Consider the following 19036-nt stretch of genomic DNA (forward strand, 5'->3'; position numbering starts at 1 on the left):
AAGTTCTGAAGCTTCAGAGACAGCCCAGGTGCCCGGAGCCCAGATAGTGTACAGAGTCTCCTCTTAGGCAAAGAGCAGGTACAGGGTTCCAACTTGAGCTGGTGTTGTGCTAAACAGAATTATGAATGGGCAAGATGGCATGGAACCCTGGAATACTAAAAAAATTTTTTCTAGAGGGAGAAGATGGGGCCAATATTCCTTGGTTCCAATGAGTCATCGACCAAAAGGGCCAGAGCACAACCACATCCAAGATGGAGAAAACATAGGGGGACAGGAGCCTAGAAAAATTCCTTGGGGGTACTGACTGTAGAGATTTGTACTGTCTTATTTGAGGCTGGAACCTTATGTAGAAGTGAGAAAGAAGCTCTTAAAAATGCTAATCCAGCTTTCTCACCTTCAGGAGACCCTGATGTTTCTTCTCAATTTGGAAAGTCCATTGCTGCCTTTGGTATAGGTTACGTCCTTGACGTTCACAACTCACTTCACATTCAATTGATTCAATTCCTTTTCAGGGCCTTGAAGAGTATCTTCCTCAATAAGAGGAACTTCATTTTATCCCGTTCCACTTTTGCTGGATCTGGCAAGTTTGCTGCTCATTGGTTGGGGGACAATACAGCCGAATGGGATGATCTTCGGTGGTCCATCCCTAGTATCCTCGAGTTCAACCTATTTGGCATCCCCATGGTGAGTCTCACTCTCAAGCAAGGAGCATCCACCTTTTGTCCTTTGCCATTCTTTCCATTACCAGTCTTTGAGGGGTCTGAAAACCAAAGAGCATCTATGTCTCACTGTGATATGTATGGGAAAAATCAATTTTTGTGTGTGGTGTGAGCTGCTTTCTGAAGAGAGGATGGTAGCACTTTATCGCTGGGTTGTCATCCATGGAATCTCTGCAGTTAGGAAGAAGACTTTGTGAGTGAAATGTGTTAGTAACAGAAAAATTCCATCAATGGAGTATCAATGAATAGCAAATCATGAAATTGGGAATGAATGTTGAGGATGAGCCCTTGATATGACATACAACAGTCAGTCTTCCTCTTGTGAGTCAATTCACAATTGTGCACTTGCTGCATTCTCCCATTTGGCTGGGGGATTCCCCTGAAAACCTTGGACCTCTTTAAGCATGGAGTGATGGGAATAAGAGATTCCCTTTTCCCTTATCACATAGGTACACAGTCAATGCTTTCTTCATTCTCACTGATCACTGTGCTTGTATGTGTGCTTATTCTTCAGGTAGGTGCCAATATCTGTGGTTATTCAAATGATGTCACAGAGGAGCTCTGCAGAAGATGGATGCAGCTGGGAGCCTTTTATCCACTATCGAGAAATCACAATGGGCCTGGGTTCAGGGTAAGGTCCCAAAGAGAAGTGATAGAAACTTATTGGGCTATCTAATCTACTTGTTCTCAGAGAGGAGTTGAAGAAAATCCTCTGGGTTGGCCCTAAGTGCAGGAGCAGAACATAAATTTTGGGTGATAGACCTAAAAATCAGGGTGTTGGTGTGATGGTGTTTGGAAAAGTGTGTGTGTGTGTGTGTGTGTGTGTGTGTGTGTATATATATATATATATGGTTTTATTCCATGATGATTTTATTTTTGGAAACTCATCAACAAGGTGAGAGGGTTGCCAAAGTTTCCATGGTGCTGTTATCACATCTGTTACCACCTTATAAAAGATGGGCAATTGGAGTCCACTGATATTTTACTTCACTTAGTATGAGGGAAACCACTCTTAGATATGGGGGAGCAAGGAGAAAGGATTTAGGGAGGGGCAGGCCAGTGATCTGAAATTTTTGTTCACCTTGTTACAAACTTCTATCTTTCTATGAATGGTTTGGGAGACCACTCCCCACTTTCTCATGACATACCCCGCCTTTCTCCTCTTCCAACCATGTTTTCCATGAGCAAGTCTATAGAAATGGGTTCAAAGTTCCTCACAAGGAGACGTTTATGGTGATGTCAGGAGCAAGTAAGGTGGGCTGCCCTTTCTTTTAATGAAGAAATAAGCAACTAAAATGTTTTAAATTGAGTGGTTTAGCTCTTCCTAGGCTCCTTAGAGTAACACACTGAACCTCATTTTAGTTCTAGTTCTTGACTTTGTCTAGTGACATGTCTCTAGCCTGGGAAAGATTTGTGGTCAGAGCTTCACAGTATGTTATCCCTGGGCTGTCCTAGCTCTTTGTGTCCTAGAGAGATGAACTTCTTCTGAATTCTAAGCAGGTGTCTGGGAGCAGGAAGCGAGGGTGCTCTTCCTGAAGAGATGGCCTGGAAGGAACTCTGTCGATAAGAGGATTCACTCCTGCCAGCTTAGAGTGCCGGTTTTCTCTCCTGCCAACTGGTGCTGACCATAGAATGATAATGAGAGCCACACATGGAAGTTTAAGTGCAAACTAACTATTTTTAATATATTTTTAATATATTTTGTATAACTCAATCTATCCTTAGCATTATCACCCCAACCTGTATTTGATACAGAATACTAATAGTGAGCTATTTTATATTCTTTTCTTTCTACTAAGTCAGTGTGCATGTTGCACTTGCCATACATGTCAGTTTGGATGCCAAACTTTTCAGTAGTTGGAATGAAATGTAGCCCTACCAAAACCATCAAGGCTTAATAGAGAAATATTTCACATTGATTCAGTTTTTAGGTGTCTATTTAACTACAATCAAATATAATTAAAAGTGTAGTTGCTCAGTTTTACTAACCACATCTCAAGTGCCTAATAACCCCATGTGGCTTGTGGCCACCGTGATGGACGGGCAGCTCTGGATGCTCTCATATGGAGACCAGAGTGATGGATTTGGTGTTTGGTCTCAGGGTTTTCACTGAAGCCTACATTGGAGGCACAGAGTGGTCTCATTGAGTAGTTCTATTTGGAGGGGGAAATGGGCAACTTAGGGAACAGAAGGAAGGAATACATTTAGATAATTTTTTTCCTAATGTCCAGTCCCAGTAATACAGTACAGGATGAGCAGTTTAAATATGATAGGCACAACTTTCAACATGCAAGAAAAATGAACAAAATAAGGGCCCATCATTGTTGGACAATTTATGTTTCTGGGTCCCAAGAGAATTTGATTTCCCTCGTTAAGGGTTCTTTCTTTGCTCTTAGATAAAATCTGCTAAACTCTGTCTTCCTGATGTCTTTGCCCCTTGTGTATCGGAGAACAAAATAGAGGTCCCTTTCTTTGGGGCAGAAAAAATAAAACAAATCGTGATGGTGAAAACAAAACTAAACATACAATTAAAAAAAATTTTTTTTTCTTTATTTTAGAGAGAGAGGAAGGGAAAAGGAGAGAGAGATAGAGACATCAATGAGAGAGAGCATCGATTGGCTGCATCCTGCATGCCCCCCACTGGGGATTGGACCCACAACCTGGGCATGTGCCCTGACCAGGAACCAAACTGGTGACCTTTTGGTGCATGGGTCGATGCTCAACCACTGAGTCACACCAGCCGGGCACTAGACATAAACTTTAAAATTTCAAATTCATAAAAAGTGCATGGAAAGAAAAGGTGGATTCTGAATCATGGTGGCTTAAGGCAATGAGTTTCAAATTATTTTTTATAGCAGTCTGACTTTAATATTATTAATTTGCTGAATGAAGTATCATGAGAAACCGCAATATATGAAATAAATTGGAGCTGCTCTGAGGGCCCTTTATCTGCTTGGTCATCTCTGTAGGTGTCCTTGAGTCTACCATAGACCAATGTCAGAAGACGTGTCAAATTTAGACTCTGTCACTTGCTTGCAGTTTCACACTGGGGAAGTCATGTCATTTTTTTTTTACATGGTTTTCTCATCTATCAAATGAAGGAGCAGGTAGATCCCAGATCCTTTCAGTTCTGGAAATGCTTTCACGTCTTCAAGTTGGAGAACAGAGCTACTTTCATTTGAGAAAGCTTCTCATCAAAGGGAACTTCTAAAATATGATGAAAATAGTTAGTCATCGCTTACATCTCCTTCTAGGACCAGGACCCCGCCGCCTTTGGTGAAGACTCTCAGCTGTTGAATTCCTCCAGACATTATCTCAGCATCCGCTACACCCTGCTGCCCTACCTCTACACCCTGTTCTACCGCGCTCACACCCTCGGGGAGACTGTGGCGAGGCCCCTGGTCCACGAGTGAGTCTCCTAACCCACAAAGACATCTTTGCCAATCGTAGTTTCACTTCCCTTGTTAGTGGTAACGAGGTTCATTAGGACCTTGCTGCCATGTAACGAGCTGCTCTCCTATGCCGGAGCCTTCACCCGCCTTCTCTGTTTTCCAGGTTCTACCAGGACAATGCTACGTGGGGGGTGCACGAGCAGTTCTTGTGGGGGCCTGGACTCCTCATCACGCCTGTTTTGTACAAAGTGTGTTTATCATCCAAACAGTGGGGTGGGATGTCACACTGGTCCTCAAGGCTCGATAGCTGGATACGCCAGAGCCCAAGTCCCTTTGGCTGCATTGAAATATAAAGATGAATATAAATGAGAGAGAGATCATGAAAGTTTGGGAATTACAAAAGTAGTAATTCTGGGTCCCACTGCCTCACCAAGCACAAGAATTTCCCTTTTGCAGAATCACATTATAGCCCGTGTCCTGAAGCATATGGACATTGACAGGGCTGCAAATGCCTGGGCTGGCCACTTGTCTGTGCTTCCCTTTGAGCAGAGGGGGTGGGCTCTCAGGGTAGGAAGAAAGAAAAGGTGGGAGAGGAGCATGGAGGGACAGAGGAGTGCTGGGCAAGGAGAGATGGTCCGTGTGGAGTCCATGAATGAAGTGTGATTTAGGGCAACAGTGGGTTGGGAAGGGTGGGGAGGGATCTGGGTTATGCTGATTCGTTTGTAAACATGGAAGGTCATCAGTGCATTCATGTAAAAAGCCCTTGAATGTGGCATTTCAGCCACACCATCTCATGGCGGGTCCCGCTACCCAGCGAGTGGTCCTGCTGGAAGGCTCCTCCCACCTGTCAGATTACACAAGTAACTCATTGCATAAACTGTCTCTGCTTCTCTTAGAAAGTTCAGGAGCCTCAGAGCAAAACAAACTTAATTTCTGGTATAGCTTGTTTTGGGTCAAGTGCCCAACCTCTGAGGATCTGTATTTTTATTGGCAGAATGGCAGGATCCCAACTAGCTCTTGGGCTAGATCGGAGGAGTACATGCAACCACAGGTGGAGGTGGTGTGCAAACTATAAAGGGGTGTGCTAATGGTGCTCATTACTGTTGTTTCCCTAGGGTGTGGACCGCGTGAAAGCATACATACCCGATGCCATCTGGTATGACTATGAGACAGTAAGTGAGGTAGCCCCTTGGCCCAGATACCTGCACACTAAGGCAGTAGCCGTGTTGGGAGCTTGGGGTAGGATGATGGTAGGAGGTTTTGCATTCAGTTGATTGTGGGTACCTTTCCATGTGGAAGGCCTTTCCCAATGTACCATAAAATAATCTGAATCACTGGGCTAGGCTGATGGGAATGTTTATTATGGCAACCTGGCCGCTAGGCAGCTGTCAGAACTAGTCATTGGACTTAGGCTGTGATAACCTTGAGACTGAAAGTCCAGTTCTGGAATCAGAGCCTGGTGTAATACAAAGAAATAGGTGGGTTGGAGTCTCAGCTTTGCTATCTACTTACTACCTGTATGCCGTGGACAAGTCACTTCTCTTTTGTGTGTGTGTGTGTGTGTGTGTGTGTGTGTGTGTGTGTTGGGGTAGGGGTGTCCTTTGTTTTTCTCTTCTTTACAATGAAGCAGCTAAATTAAAAGATATCCAAGATCTCTTCTAGCCTGAACAGCCTATTATCTGATCTGTTTTCTCTTTTTGGTTAGGGAGTAGCCATCCAATGGAGGAAACAGTTGGTGGAGATGCCACTGCCCCCTGATAGGATAGGACTTCATCTTCGAGGAGGCTACATATTTCCCACCCAGCAGCCAAATACAACCACAGAGGCCAGGTGAGCTCCTTGCCCGTCGAAGGTGTGACTGCTCTCCTACTCCATGGGGCAGGGCATTATGGGAAGGGCTAATGTCAGGACTAAAAGTGTATCAACCCAGGGAAGACATTTCTAGTCAGTGATCGTCCTCCCCTCCTTTCAAGGTTGGCACCAAATCGGCACCTTAGTCTTCATTTAGAGGGTAATGTAGCCTCTTTTTTGCAGACTTTCACTTTAGGATTGAGTCAGATTATAAGAATAGTCAAATGATAACTCATGAGGATTTCCCTATGGTCAAAAACTGTCCTCAAGGAGATTTCCTTAGGCATGAGAGAATGCAAGTTAAATAGGAGATAAAAGTCAACATAGCTTCAAGGTCAAGAGCTACAACAGTTTGGGTTCAAGCCCCAGTTCTACGACATACCATTTGTGTTACGATGGCTCTGCTTGTCATTTGTAAACCAGGGATGATCACTGTTTGACTCTTTAGAGTTATGATAAGGATTGAATGAGATAACATAAGTGATTTAATGTCTATCAGACACTTCGAAGGGTTCCTGAAACATGGTAAGCACCTAACCGTGCTGACTGTTACCCAAACCCAGTTTTCAGCAGGAGCCGTTTCCTTTGACTTCTTTCCATGCTCATTCACTGCTAACCTCTGCTGTTGACCCTCGTCAGCTTTCTGTTTCCATCCAAGGTCAGGATCTACTCAGTTGCTAGGATAGACTCTGAGATGATCAGTCTGGGGGGCACGAAGGGGGCTGGTGTAACATAGTCCCATCTCTTCTTCATTCTCTGAAATGGAGAATTAATTGCTCTTTTGCAGCCGGAAGAATTCCCTGGGACTCATTATTGCCCTGGACTACAAGAGAGAAGCAAAGGGAGAGCTGTACTGGGATGACGGTGTGTCTGCAGGTAGATTTCCTCGTGGCACCACCACTGGTACTTGATGGGATTAGTCACTGAAGGCTGCCCATGTGGCACTCACCCTGTTACCACTGATGCTTATTTCTGTAGCTTAGACTCAATTTATTCTGCGGTTTGGTTGGCCAAGCACAATGCAATTAAAATAGATTTCAGATGAGCAACCCGTATGTTATTAACTCTACCAAAGAAACAAACATTATTGGATTGTGTTTAATTATTCTCTCCTCTGGGTATCATTGTTAATACCAAGTGATACATTTTGCTTGTAGGTTTGCAAAACACTTCTCTGGTTACTGTGGAGGGGAAGTATCTAATTGGTGTAGTGTGTTTTTCCACGGTAGGATTCCCATCTAAGTACCTCACATAAGCTTACAGATTATGATTATATAAAAATCCCGCCCTGCACAGAATGAGCATTGATTAATATTTCTTGGCTATTATTGCATGGAATACAGGAGATATAATGATGAGTATGACATTGACATTGCATTTGAGGGGCTCCTGGCCAGCAGGATAGATTCATTGTGCATGTGGGTAACTGTAATGCAAGTAAAAATGTTGTCAGTGACAGAAAAGGGCACTTCTAGCACCGCGGGAGTTCGGAAGCTGGAGCTGTTACTGTGGGTTAAAGTGGCCAGGGAAACGTGGCTAAGCAGAAGCAGATGGCAAAGGTACTCCCATGGGGGAAGTGCCCCTGCGTCCTAGGTGATGGGGACTTCCCTTTCTCTTTCAGATGCTGTAACTAAGAAGAATTATGTTCTGTATGAGTTTTCTGTCACCTCTGTAAGTACTGTTTCTGAGGAGCAGTCCATGCACATTCTTTTCTGTGACTGCTTCGAGTTTTAGGTTTGCTCTAGAAGTGTAGAACAGGGACAATGTCTGACTCCAGTGGTCCAGGGAAGGGTCCAGGTCCAATGAAAGTTTTTGGTCTGTGTTAGTACATAAGCCTATAAAAATTCAGCATGAGTCTATTGAAGAACTTGTGTGGTTTTTTTTATTTTGTTGTTATGTTTTTTTTTTTCTGGAAGCAGTTCATTGACTCTGAGTTTCATATGATGAGTCCTGGCTTCCAAGATGCGCCCTTATCGGGGGAGTGTGTATGGTTTGTGGGGTGTGGATAGGTTGGTGAGTAGTGCAGTGCATTCTTTGAGGTTCTTCTATCATGACCTTGCTTTCCGGCCCCTAAACTTGGCCTACCTTGGACACAGGTATGAAGTGGCAGTTTTGAGAGGTTGGAAGACACAGAACATCATTTGCATCATCTCTATTTCCTAAGGGTCCTAAGAGGATAAAAGGAGGTAGAGGAGGTAGTCTTGCAGGGGATGGGAGAATTCTAATCTGTTTTTATAGAAGTCTGACTGTGCTTGGGCAGAGATTTCTTTTATGGGGATCTCTCTCCCTTATATCCTTTCTTTTGCATTTATATATATATTTTTCAATTATACTTTATTTCTGAGATTATTATAGAGCCCCATGGAGTTGTAAGAAATAACACAGAGAGTTCTTTTACTCTTGATGCAGTTTCCCTGAATTGTTATAAAACAATAGTACAATTTCACAACAAGATATTGACATTGATGCTATCAAGACAGAGAACATTCCCCTCCTCCACCACAAGGATCCCTCCTGTTGCCCTTTTATAGTCACACCTCTAGCCCCTCCCCCTCCCCCTTTCTTACCCCTGGCAACCACTGTTCTGTCCTCCTTTTCTAAAATTTTGTCCTTTCAGGAATGTTATGTAAGTGGAATCATGCAGCATGTAGCTTTGGAGATTAGCTTTTTTTCACTCAACATAATTCCCTCAAAAGTCGTTCAAGTTGTGTATTCATAGCAGCATTGCAAGGTACGGATGTCCAGCTTTTGTTTAATCATTCACTTAATGTAGGGCACAGGGCTCCCTCCATCAGGGGCTATTGCAAATAAAGCTGTTATGGACAGCTTTTTTTGTGGACATAGGTTCTCACTTCTCTGCAATAAATGCCCATGAGTGCATTTGCTGAGTTCCACAGTAAGTGCATGTTTAGTTTTATAAGAAAGTGCCAAACTGGTTCTCAGAGGGGCTGTACCATTTTTTTTTTCTGTTAACCCTCACCCGAAGATATTTTTTCCATTGATTTATTGTTATTATTATTATTATTTTATTGATTTTTAAGGAGAGAGGAAGAGAGAGAGAGAGAAACATTGATGAGAGAGAACATCGATTGGCCACCTCCTGCATGCCCTGCACTGGGGATTGGGCCCACAACCTGGGCATATGCCCTGACTGGGAATCAAACAGGAGACCTCTTGGTGCATGGGTCGATGCTCAACACTGAGCTATATTGGCTGGACATTTCCATTGATTTTTAGAGAAAGTGGAAGAGAGGGAGAGTGTGGGGGAGAGAGAGAGAAACATCGATGTCAGAGAGATACCATCAACTGGTTGCATCCAACATGGGCCTAACTAAGGCTGGGGATTGAACCTGCAAACCAGGTATGTGCCATTGACCGGGAATAGAACTTGTGACCCTTCGGTCCACAGGCCAATGCTCTAACCGCTGAGCTGAACAAGCCTGGGCGGCTGTACCATTCTAGATTTTCAGCAGCAATGTATGCATCACCCAGTCTCTGTGCATCATAACTAGCATTTGATGTCATGATTTTTAAACTTTATTTTAGCCAGTCTGATAAGGGTCTGGTGAAATTTCATTGCAGTTTCAATGTGTATTTCTCTGGTGCCTAAAGATGGTGACTGCATTTTCATGTGCTTATTTGCCATTGTCTTAGGTGAAATGTCTGCCCAGATGCTTTGCTCATTTCTAATTGGATTATTTGCCTTATTTTTCAAGTCAGTTTTGAGAGGGTATTTATTTATTTATTTATTTATTTATTTGCTTTTGTTTTTTGTATTCTAGAAACCAGTCCTTTGTTGGATTTACAGCTTGTAAATACTTTCTTTCAGTCTGTAGACATCTCTTCTCATCCTCTTAATGATGTCTTTCACAGAACAAACACATTGAATTTTGATGGGTCTCATTTATCCTTTTTGTCCTTATGTGGATCGTGCCTTTTGGTGTCTAGTATAAGAACTCTTCCTAGCCCTAGATCTTGAGTATTTTCTCCTAAAATGTTTATAGTTTGGCTCGGCTGGTGTGACTCACTGGTAGAGCATTGACCCATGCACCAAGAGGTCACTGGTTCAATTCCCAGTCAGGTTGTGGGCCCGATCCCCAGTGGAGGGCATGCAGAAGGCGGCCAATCGATGTTCTCTTTCATTGATGTTTCTGTCTCTCTCTCCCTCTTCCTTCCTCTCTAAAATCAATAAAGAAAAAATAGTTTAAAAAAATTTATAGTTTAACCTTTTTACACTGAGTCGGTGATCTATTTTGATCTCTCTCTAATTATACATATAATTTTTATATTAGATGTGAAATTTAGGTGGAGGTTCCACCTTTTGCCTGTGTACATCCATTCGCCCCAGCATCCTCTGTTGAAAGGCTGTTCTTTGTCCACAGCATTGCAGACGTCAGCCGGGCATATCTGGGGGATGCCTCGTCTTTCTAAACATCAAAGTGTCCCCCTTCTTCCTTCAGTCTTCAGCTCCACCTTCTTTGTCATAGCTCAGCTTCATCACTTTTGAACTGTGGTTCCCGGAATAGGTTATCTGATTTCTCTGGGCTAGACTCTCCTCCTCTGAAAAATGGACATCATCGGAGCTTCAGCCTCCTGGCTTGCTTGAGAATTGAGCGAGATAATACATGTAAAATGCTGAGGGTGGCGCCCGGCACGGAGTAAGCATTTATACAGTTCAGCCCCAGCATTTTCATTGACATACGAAGAAAAGTTGTGTGGGCACTGTTTTGTGTGTATGTGTATTCTAACCCTGTGTGTGCCCATGGGGGTCTCCTGTGTGCTTCTGTTTTTTTGCTTATTTCGTTGGTATCTGTCTTACCTACTTGAAAATTCCATGATGTCAGTAACATATTTTCTGAGTAGTAGGATCAACAAATAACCAGTGGACCAAAGCAAGCATAAAATATTACTAAGAGATTTGGGACTGTTAAAGCATCTGGGTTAACAGATTTCTGGGAATGATCACCGGGCACCATTTAGACCCTCGGAAATAAAGGATATAAGGTAGATCTCAGAAAGAAAGAGAGTGTATGGGCACAGGTAGAATGTCATGTACTTGGTCTCTAAACTAACTTTTTTTTTTCCCCCAGAACCGTCTACAAGCAAAGATTATAAATAATAATTATAAGGACCCTGACAACCTCATGTTTACAGATATCATAATCTTGGGAATGGACAAGCAACCTACTGATTTTGTGCTTAATAATAATAATGCCATTTTAAACGTTACCTACAGCGCATCAACGAAGGTGGGCAATTGTTCCATCCTGTGATCCTGCAGGGCCCTTGCCAGAGAGGCCCTGGCCTGAGACTGGCAGCCAGCTCCCCCTTACCCTGTTGAGTTTGGATGGGCACAGAGATCACTGGCATGCTGGGAAATCTACCACACCTTAGGGAGGACACAGGGAGAAACATATGCCTGCTAAACACAGACCCCTACACTTTGTCTGGTGGGATTCTGAGAAGGCAGGTCTTCTCTGGGCAAACTTAAAACTAGACATGCAGATCCCACGTGGGATGCAGTTCGATACGTTGTTATTCAAACTATATTATTTGATGTGTTGGCCTAGTCTCGGAGGGCATTTACACACTTGCCCTCGCATTGAAGTGCAAGACTCTCTTTGAGATACAGCTGGTATTTTTCCTTAGTGTTTGAAGCAACTTTTAGGTCATTATAGAAAGTGAGAGTTTAATAAAACACCAGAGGTCATCGGTTTTGTCCTTATTGAACGATTCCCTTACACGATAATCTTAGACAAAAGATTCCAATTGTTGCTTGAGTATTTCAAGTTCTGGGCAATTCATTATTCTTGAGGGAGGCCCCCTTCCATGTAGACAGCGCATATAGCAAAGGATAGGAGCTTGGTTTCTAGAGTTAGGCCCCAGGAGACTCCAGTCCTAGCTCTGCCATCGCTTAGCTGTCAAATCTTGGGCAAAGAAAGCATTAAACCTCTTGAACCTGTCTTCTGTTTTGTACAATAGAGATAGCCACCCTTTTTTTCAGCATAGGATTGCTTTATAGCATCAAAAGAGAGAATATAAAATAATTACCACGGTGCCTGGCCCCTATCCATGCTCAATAAAACTTAGTGATGGTCACAACCGCCATCGTTATTAAAATGGACGGGCATCGCTTCCAGAAGGCAGTCACCTAACGATGCAGCCCTGCCTATGATCAGCACTCCTCGACATGATCGAAGCCCTCCCCATTCAGTATCTCATGGGGACCCCACGAGGTGAGAAAGGTCAGGAATGAGCCAGGTGCATCTTCCCAAAGGAGAAACCATGATGTTCCAGCTATCTATTGCAAAGTGGGATGGGTTGTAGGGCTCGGTCCCCTAGTCCTGGCTTCCTGGCCATCAGGGAGGGACAGTATCCAGGTGTTTACCTCTCCTCATTTGTTACCAGGGCCTCCTTTCTTTCCTTAGGTGGTAAAAATCACTGATCTCAACGGACTGGTGCTGGGACAAGAATTCTCCATTGGGTGGAGGCTTTCCGTCAGTGACCTAGAGAAGTTCAACTGCTACCCTGAGGAACCCACTGCCTCCGAGGAGATGTGCCGGAATCGGGGGTGCCTTTGGGAGGTAGGGAGGAGGAGCAGGTTACCACAGTGAGCCGGGAGTTCTAGAAACTGCCCATGAGTGTTAGGCACCCAGGAAACACTTCCTGAAGCTTGCTCCGTGGAGCAGGAATCAATGTTCAGCTCTGAGTGGTAGGTAACGTGTCTTCCTCGGGTGTCCGGAAGGAGAGGAAACCCATCGCTGCCCTGGCTCATGCTCCCCTAACCACCTCAGTTTAAACCCCACTTTTATTTTTCACATAGCAACAATGTATTCTGCATGGAGTATGTCCAGTGATTTTTTTTTTTCTTTTTCATCTATCAGACAAGGTGTGAGTCAGAGAGAGAATGAAAACCAGGGGAAATAAGTGATTTCCTCAATGTCACAATGGGGGCAACTGTCTCATGGCAAAGTGGCGGAGCTTTGGGACACCCACCAGTCTCCAGATCAAGCTTCCTGCCGACCCGTCACTACTCCCCTGTGACAGGAGGCCTGTGTGTGTTGTCAGTGATGTGTTTGCTCGCGAGGGCAGACATCACAAAGTGCCCTGAACTAGGTGACTGAAAACGACAGAGATGCGTCATCTCAGTGTTCTGAGAGCCGACGCTCGAAGTCCTGACGTCGGCGGGTTGGTTCCTCTCCAGGGCTGCGAGGGAGCATAGGTTCCATGTCGCTCTCCTAGCTTCTGGTGGTTTCCTGGCACTCTTTGGTGTCCCTGGCTTTATAAAAACATCACCCCAATTTATGCCTTCATCTTTACATGGTGTTCTTTCCCCAGACGCACCTCTGTCTCTGTGTCTAGGTTTCCCTATGTAATAAGGACACCCGTAAATATTGGATTAGGCCCACCCTAAAGGCCTCCTTTAACTAGGTCATCTGCAAAGACCCTGTCACCAAATAAGGTATCAGGTGTTAGGACTCAACATCTTTTCGGGGGAACATAACCGAGCCCATACTAACAGGCACGGTCAAAGACGTAGTCTGTGTTAACCAACTCCTATAGCAGTCAGAGCCTCCGAGTGTGGTGTTGGAGGCTGGCTGAGAATTCCCTCTCATTGCAGCACACAACTGCTCCTGGCGTGCCCGCCTGCTTCTATGACACTATCCCTAGCTATGCTGTCAGTAACATTCGGAATTCGCCCACTGGCATCACCTTAGACCTTACCCACCTGAAGGCCCCCGAGTCGGCACGAGCAGCTGCACCCCCACCACCACGGGGCGCGCCACCTCCACCTGCCGCCGCTGCCTCGGACCCTCTGTCTGCAAAGATCAGCTCCCTGACGCTCAGAGTAATCTACCACACAGAAAGCATGCTGCAGTTCAAGGTAAGCCCCAGGTGCAGAGTGTGGTCCTCACCTTGGAGTTCTTGTGGGTGGAAGTCACCGAAACGTCTTTAGTCTAAATCCCTCGTTTTAGGGATGAGGGTTCTGAGGCCCAGAGAGGTAAAGCTCAGACAGCCAGGAGCTAGTAGAGCCAGAGTGGGGCCTTAGATCCACCAGGACTGTCCGTGTCCTATAATGATCTCTCTAAGTCAGAAAGATCCTCAAAGAATCACTCCTTAGCTCTGAGAAAAATGTGTCTGCTTTTCGGTAAATTCGTACGAGTGGCATTCACTGGCCACTTCCAACATGAGTTATTTCTCCAGCAGTTGATACTTCAATTTAATATGCATCAGAATCCCCTGAGGATCTAGTAAAAAGTCAGATTGCTGGGCCTCAGGCCCAGGGTTTCCACCCCAAGAATTTGCATTTCTAATACGTTTTGAGTAAGTGATGCTGATGCTGTCAATGAAGGGGCCTGCCACTTTGCTCAAATAAAATACGATGTGAGCCACAGAGGTGTATTTGCTAATAACCATGTTTAAAAAGGTGTATTTGAAAAAAAAACAGGTGAAATCTATTTTAATAGCATTTTTCTTCGCCAAGGTGCTCAAATGTTATCATTTCATCGTGTAATCCAAATACAATTATCGACATGCTTTAGAATCTTATAATCATATGAAGTCTTTAAAATCTGGTGTGTATTTTGCATGCAGAGTGAGCCTCAGTTCAGACTAGCATACTTAAAGGGCTCAATGGCCACACATGGCTGGTGGATACCACCTCGGACAGCTCACTTTAGATGTTTCTTTTTACATTTTATTTTAATAAAAAAATTTTTTTTCTTTATTGATTTTAGAGAGAGAGGAAGGGAGAGGGAGAGAACTATAGAAATATTGATGAGAGAGAACATCTATTGGCTGCCTCCTGCATGCCCCCCAGTAGGGATTTGGCCCATAAGCTGGACATGTGTCCTGATCAGGAATTGAACCAGCGACCTCTTGGTGCATGGGTCGACGCTCAACCACTGAGCCACACCAGATGGGCTCTTTTCACATTTTAATGTTGAGTGAATCACCCCAGGGATCTTGTGCACATGAAGATTCTGATTCAGAAAGTCTGGGGTGGGGACAGAGATACTGCATTCCTAACAGGCTCCCAGATAATATTGCTGCTTTTGGTCTGAGAAACAGAATTTTGAGAAGCAAGGTTTTCACCAGGCCCTAAACATAATATGTGGACTCATACTATTATGAGAAAAAGGGCGGTGACTCATAATGGCCATGCTACCCCACCTGGCATAGCACTGTGCCCTTCTCTCCTTTGCCCACACAACAGCCCTGTTAGGTAGGTACCAAGGAGCACTCAGCAAAAGCTGAGCAACATCTGGCAGCTCACCTGTTGAGAAGATCTCAGAGTTCGTTCAAAAACTCAGTTCTCTAACTTCCAACCTACGTACACGTGCTGACGCATAGTCTTACAGTTACATGCACACACCTGTTCACATGCCACCCTCCTAAAGACACACGCACACCTTCTGTCTGTGAGATCCTGTACCCTCAAATTACAAATTCCCTGGAGGAAATGCCCTCCCTGGCTTTGAGTGGGTATTGCTGAGGCATTCTTGCAGTTCAGGATCTGTACTGGGCGGAGCGGGTGGACAGGCCTCGCATCTGTCTGCTTTGGGACATTTGATGCTTCCTGCTGGGAAGTGAATTTTGTGAGCTGGCATGAAGGGTTTGGGGTTTGAGGTTCCCTCAGAAAGTCTCTCTCTTTTTCTCCTTGTCAGATCTATGATCCCACTAATAAAAGGTATGAGGTCCCGGTGCCACTGAACATCCCTCCCTCTCCTGTGGGCTCCCCGGAAAACCGTCTGTACGATGTCAGGATTCAAAGCAATCCTTTCGGGATCCAGATTCGACGGAAAAACTCCAGCACTGTGATGTAAGCCCTCTTTCCTTGGTTCTAATTAGAGTGGTTTTGATCTACGTACTGTGGTTCTAATTAATGCAAGTGAAATATTAACCTTGGAGACACCGTGGGGGTGCGTGTTTGTTAGTTTTTTTAAACAGAGAAGATATCGATTCCCCCTACTTCAATGGGGATTTCATGTCCTATGAGTCATCAACTCAACAAGAACAGTGAATCAACCAAAGGTTTTAAAGTACTAAGTGTTGCTTGAGTTCAGAAAAAGAAAGATACATGTTCTATGCAGTGTTCTTGTGAAGTAGAACAGAAAACGTCATATGCCTCATTAAGAAATAATAACAGAAGAGTCAGGAGAGAGGGGCAAGGGTTAGTAAGGAGAGAAAAATGGTGCCTTATAATTTTTGCTTCTGTTGACACTGTAGACTCACAGCCTTTTCACAATGTTAAGCATGGCAAGAATTGTCACCTCTCATCCCTGTCCTGCTGCTGAATGGCATGGACCACAGTTCTGGGTTTTGCCTGGGGCTGAAGCTCTCCATCTGAATGGAAACCATCACCTGTGTGCGCATGTGGACAGCCACCGGCTCTCTTTGATTATGTGTCTGTTGACTTTTTTTTTTTTTTTCATATTTTCTTTATTGATTTTAGAGAAAGAGGAAGGAGAGGGAGAGAGAGAGATAGAAACATCGATGAGAGAGAACATCGACTGGCTGCCTCCTGCCTGCCCCTCACTGGGGATTGGGCATGTGCCCTGACTGAGAACCAGCAACCTCTTGGTGCATGGGTCAATGCTCCACCTGTGAGCCACACCAGCCGGGCTGTTGACTTCTTTGGCAAGAAGTTCTTTGGCCAATCTAAAAAATCATTCTGAGTTTCATACTTTTCTATTGGTAAATTTGCTTGGACCTTATTCATCGATTCAAGCTGAGATGCTAGGCAATGAAAACTAGAAACACACACGTAAGTGAGACTCTCAAGAGTCCACCAATCAGAAAAGGAGTTGCCAGTCTTGCAAACCACAGAATAGAAATGCAAACACAGAACCTTGGTAGCGAGTCACAGCCATTCTCGTGACCGGGGTCATCTCACAGTATTTGCACCTGGATCCAGGTGTTCATTATTCAGGAGGCTTCTGAATCAACCAGAGATCCTAAATGTATCCCCTGTTTGCTCCAGCCTGTTATCAGCTAGCTTGAAGGTATGCCTCTGTGTTGCAGTTGGGATTCTCAGCTCCCTGGCTTTGCCTTCAATGACATGTTCCTTTCCATTGCTACTCGCCTCCCCTCTAAGAACATCTATGGCTTCGGGGAAACCGAGCACACAACTTTCAGAAGAAACATTAGCTGGAACACGTGGGGACTGTTTGCTCGAGATGAGCCACCAGCGGTAAGTGCAGAAGAATAAGATCATCGACCAGCTTCTATCTGTGTAAATGTATTTTAATCCCTATATGGTACCCTGTTCATCAACGTCAGCTTCTGTTGATAAATTCCGTGCTCAACTGAAATAGGCCACATGTTATATAATGTCCTTTTGTCCCTAAATGTCTTTTAGAATTTATATATATATATAGATATATATATATATATAAAATACACTCACACACACATATATTCCATGTAGATTATAAATTTTATGTCATAAACTTTTATTTAATGTACTTTATGTGTCAGGCAAACATAGAATAGCAAAACACTGCCTTTATTCTCCAGAGGCTTAGTGAGAGAGACACAGAAATACTGATAACAGGTATCAGTCAGTGCTATAATAGAATGATGTAATAATAAATAAGGAGGGCATGGAGGGGCTTCACCTTTTACTTGGGGTGAAAGGGAAGGTCCAGGGAGACTTCATAAAGAACATGACATTGTGCTATGTCTTTATTGTTGAGTAGGAGTTGGCTGTTTGGGTTATATGGTGGGCAGAATTTTTTGTCTTTTCTTTTTTTGTTATCTATCTGCTCTCCCCATGACTGTCCCAGTACAAGAAGAATTCCTATGGCGTCCACCCCTACTACATGGGACTGGAGGAAGATGGCAATGCCCATGGAGTGCTTCTGCTAAACAGCAATGCCATGGGTAAGAAAGAGACACCTTTCCTGTGACTACTTTATCAGAATCGGAAATATCAATAAAAATAAGAAATCCAATTAAAAATGGGCAGAGGACATAAATAGACACCTCTCCAAAAAGAACATAGAAATGGCCAAGAGACAGGCTCAATGTCACTAATCATAAGACAGATGCAAATTAAAATGACTATGAGGTATCATCTTACACCTGCCAGAATGGCTGATGGCTGCCATCAACAAATCATCAAACAACAAGTGCTGGCGAGGGTATGGAGAAAAGAGGACTCTAGTACACTGCTGGTGGGAATGCACACTGGTGCATCCTCTATGGAAAACAATATGATGTTTCCTCAAAAAATTAAAAATTGATCTGCCATTTGACCCAATGATCCCACTTCTAGGAGTATATCCTAAGAAGCCTAAAACACCAATGAGAAAGAACATATGTACCCCTATGTTCATAGCAGCACTACTTATAATAGCTAAGATATGGAAACAGCCCAAGTGTCCATCAATAGATGAGTGGATAAAAAAGCTGTGGTACATATACACAATGAAATACTATGTAGCTGTAAGAAAGAAAGATCTCATCCTTTGAGACAACATGGAGGGACCTGGAGAGCATTATGCTAAGTGAAGTAAGCCAATCAGAGAAAGACAAATACCATATAATCTCACCTATTTGTGGAATATAATGAACAAAACCAGCTGACGAACAAAATAGACCCAGAGACATAGAAAGGAGTACGGTTCAGACTGACAGACCTCAGAAGAGGGGGGTGGGAGGATGTATGAGATAAACCAAAGAACTTATATGCATGTAAGCATAACCAATGAACAGAGACAACAATGCTGGGGGTTGGGGGGGCAGGATGGTGAGGAGGGTTCTAGAGGAGAAAAAGGAGAAACATCTGTTACAAAAATAAATTAATAAAAATTGAAAAAAAAATGCAAAGGCAAGGGAAATGGGACAGATAACCTGACCTTTCATTTATTCATTTATTCATGATTTATTAAGATCTGTAGGCCAGGTATTGGGAGTAAATTTTGTTTTTTACAGAGAGAGAAAGGGAGAGGGAGAGAGAGATAGAAACATCAATTGGCTGCCTCCATCATGCTCCCTATGGGAGATGGAGCCTGAAACCCAGACATGTGCCCTGACCAGGAATTGAACCTGTGACCCCTTGATGTATGG

General features: G+C 43.9%; 1 protein-coding gene across 1 annotated transcript in view; it reads left to right on the top strand.

Moving 5' to 3' along the window:
- The window catches only part of MGAM2 (maltase-glucoamylase 2 (putative)), a 76822-nt gene that overhangs the window by 27277 nt on the left and 30509 nt on the right, over positions 1 to 19036 (top strand). The window contains exons 15-28 of the mRNA XM_036246345.1: positions 513 to 684; positions 1234 to 1350; positions 3974 to 4128; positions 4275 to 4359; positions 5227 to 5283; positions 5817 to 5941; positions 6750 to 6838; positions 7584 to 7633; positions 11053 to 11211; positions 12391 to 12546; positions 13584 to 13847; positions 15631 to 15785; positions 16988 to 17156; positions 17752 to 17848. Coding sequence (XP_036102238.1) covers positions 513 to 684; positions 1234 to 1350; positions 3974 to 4128; positions 4275 to 4359; positions 5227 to 5283; positions 5817 to 5941; positions 6750 to 6838; positions 7584 to 7633; positions 11053 to 11211; positions 12391 to 12546; positions 13584 to 13847; positions 15631 to 15785; positions 16988 to 17156; positions 17752 to 17848 — 1850 coding nt within the window. The remainder of the gene's footprint in view (positions 1 to 512; positions 685 to 1233; positions 1351 to 3973; positions 4129 to 4274; positions 4360 to 5226; positions 5284 to 5816; positions 5942 to 6749; positions 6839 to 7583; positions 7634 to 11052; positions 11212 to 12390; positions 12547 to 13583; positions 13848 to 15630; positions 15786 to 16987; positions 17157 to 17751; positions 17849 to 19036) is intronic.

The sequence above is a fragment of the Molossus molossus genome, unplaced genomic scaffold (genome assembly GCF_014108415.1).
Source record: "Molossus molossus isolate mMolMol1 unplaced genomic scaffold, mMolMol1.p scaffold_m16_p_7, whole genome shotgun sequence".
NCBI classification, from domain to species: domain Eukaryota; kingdom Metazoa; phylum Chordata; class Mammalia; order Chiroptera; family Molossidae; genus Molossus; species Molossus molossus.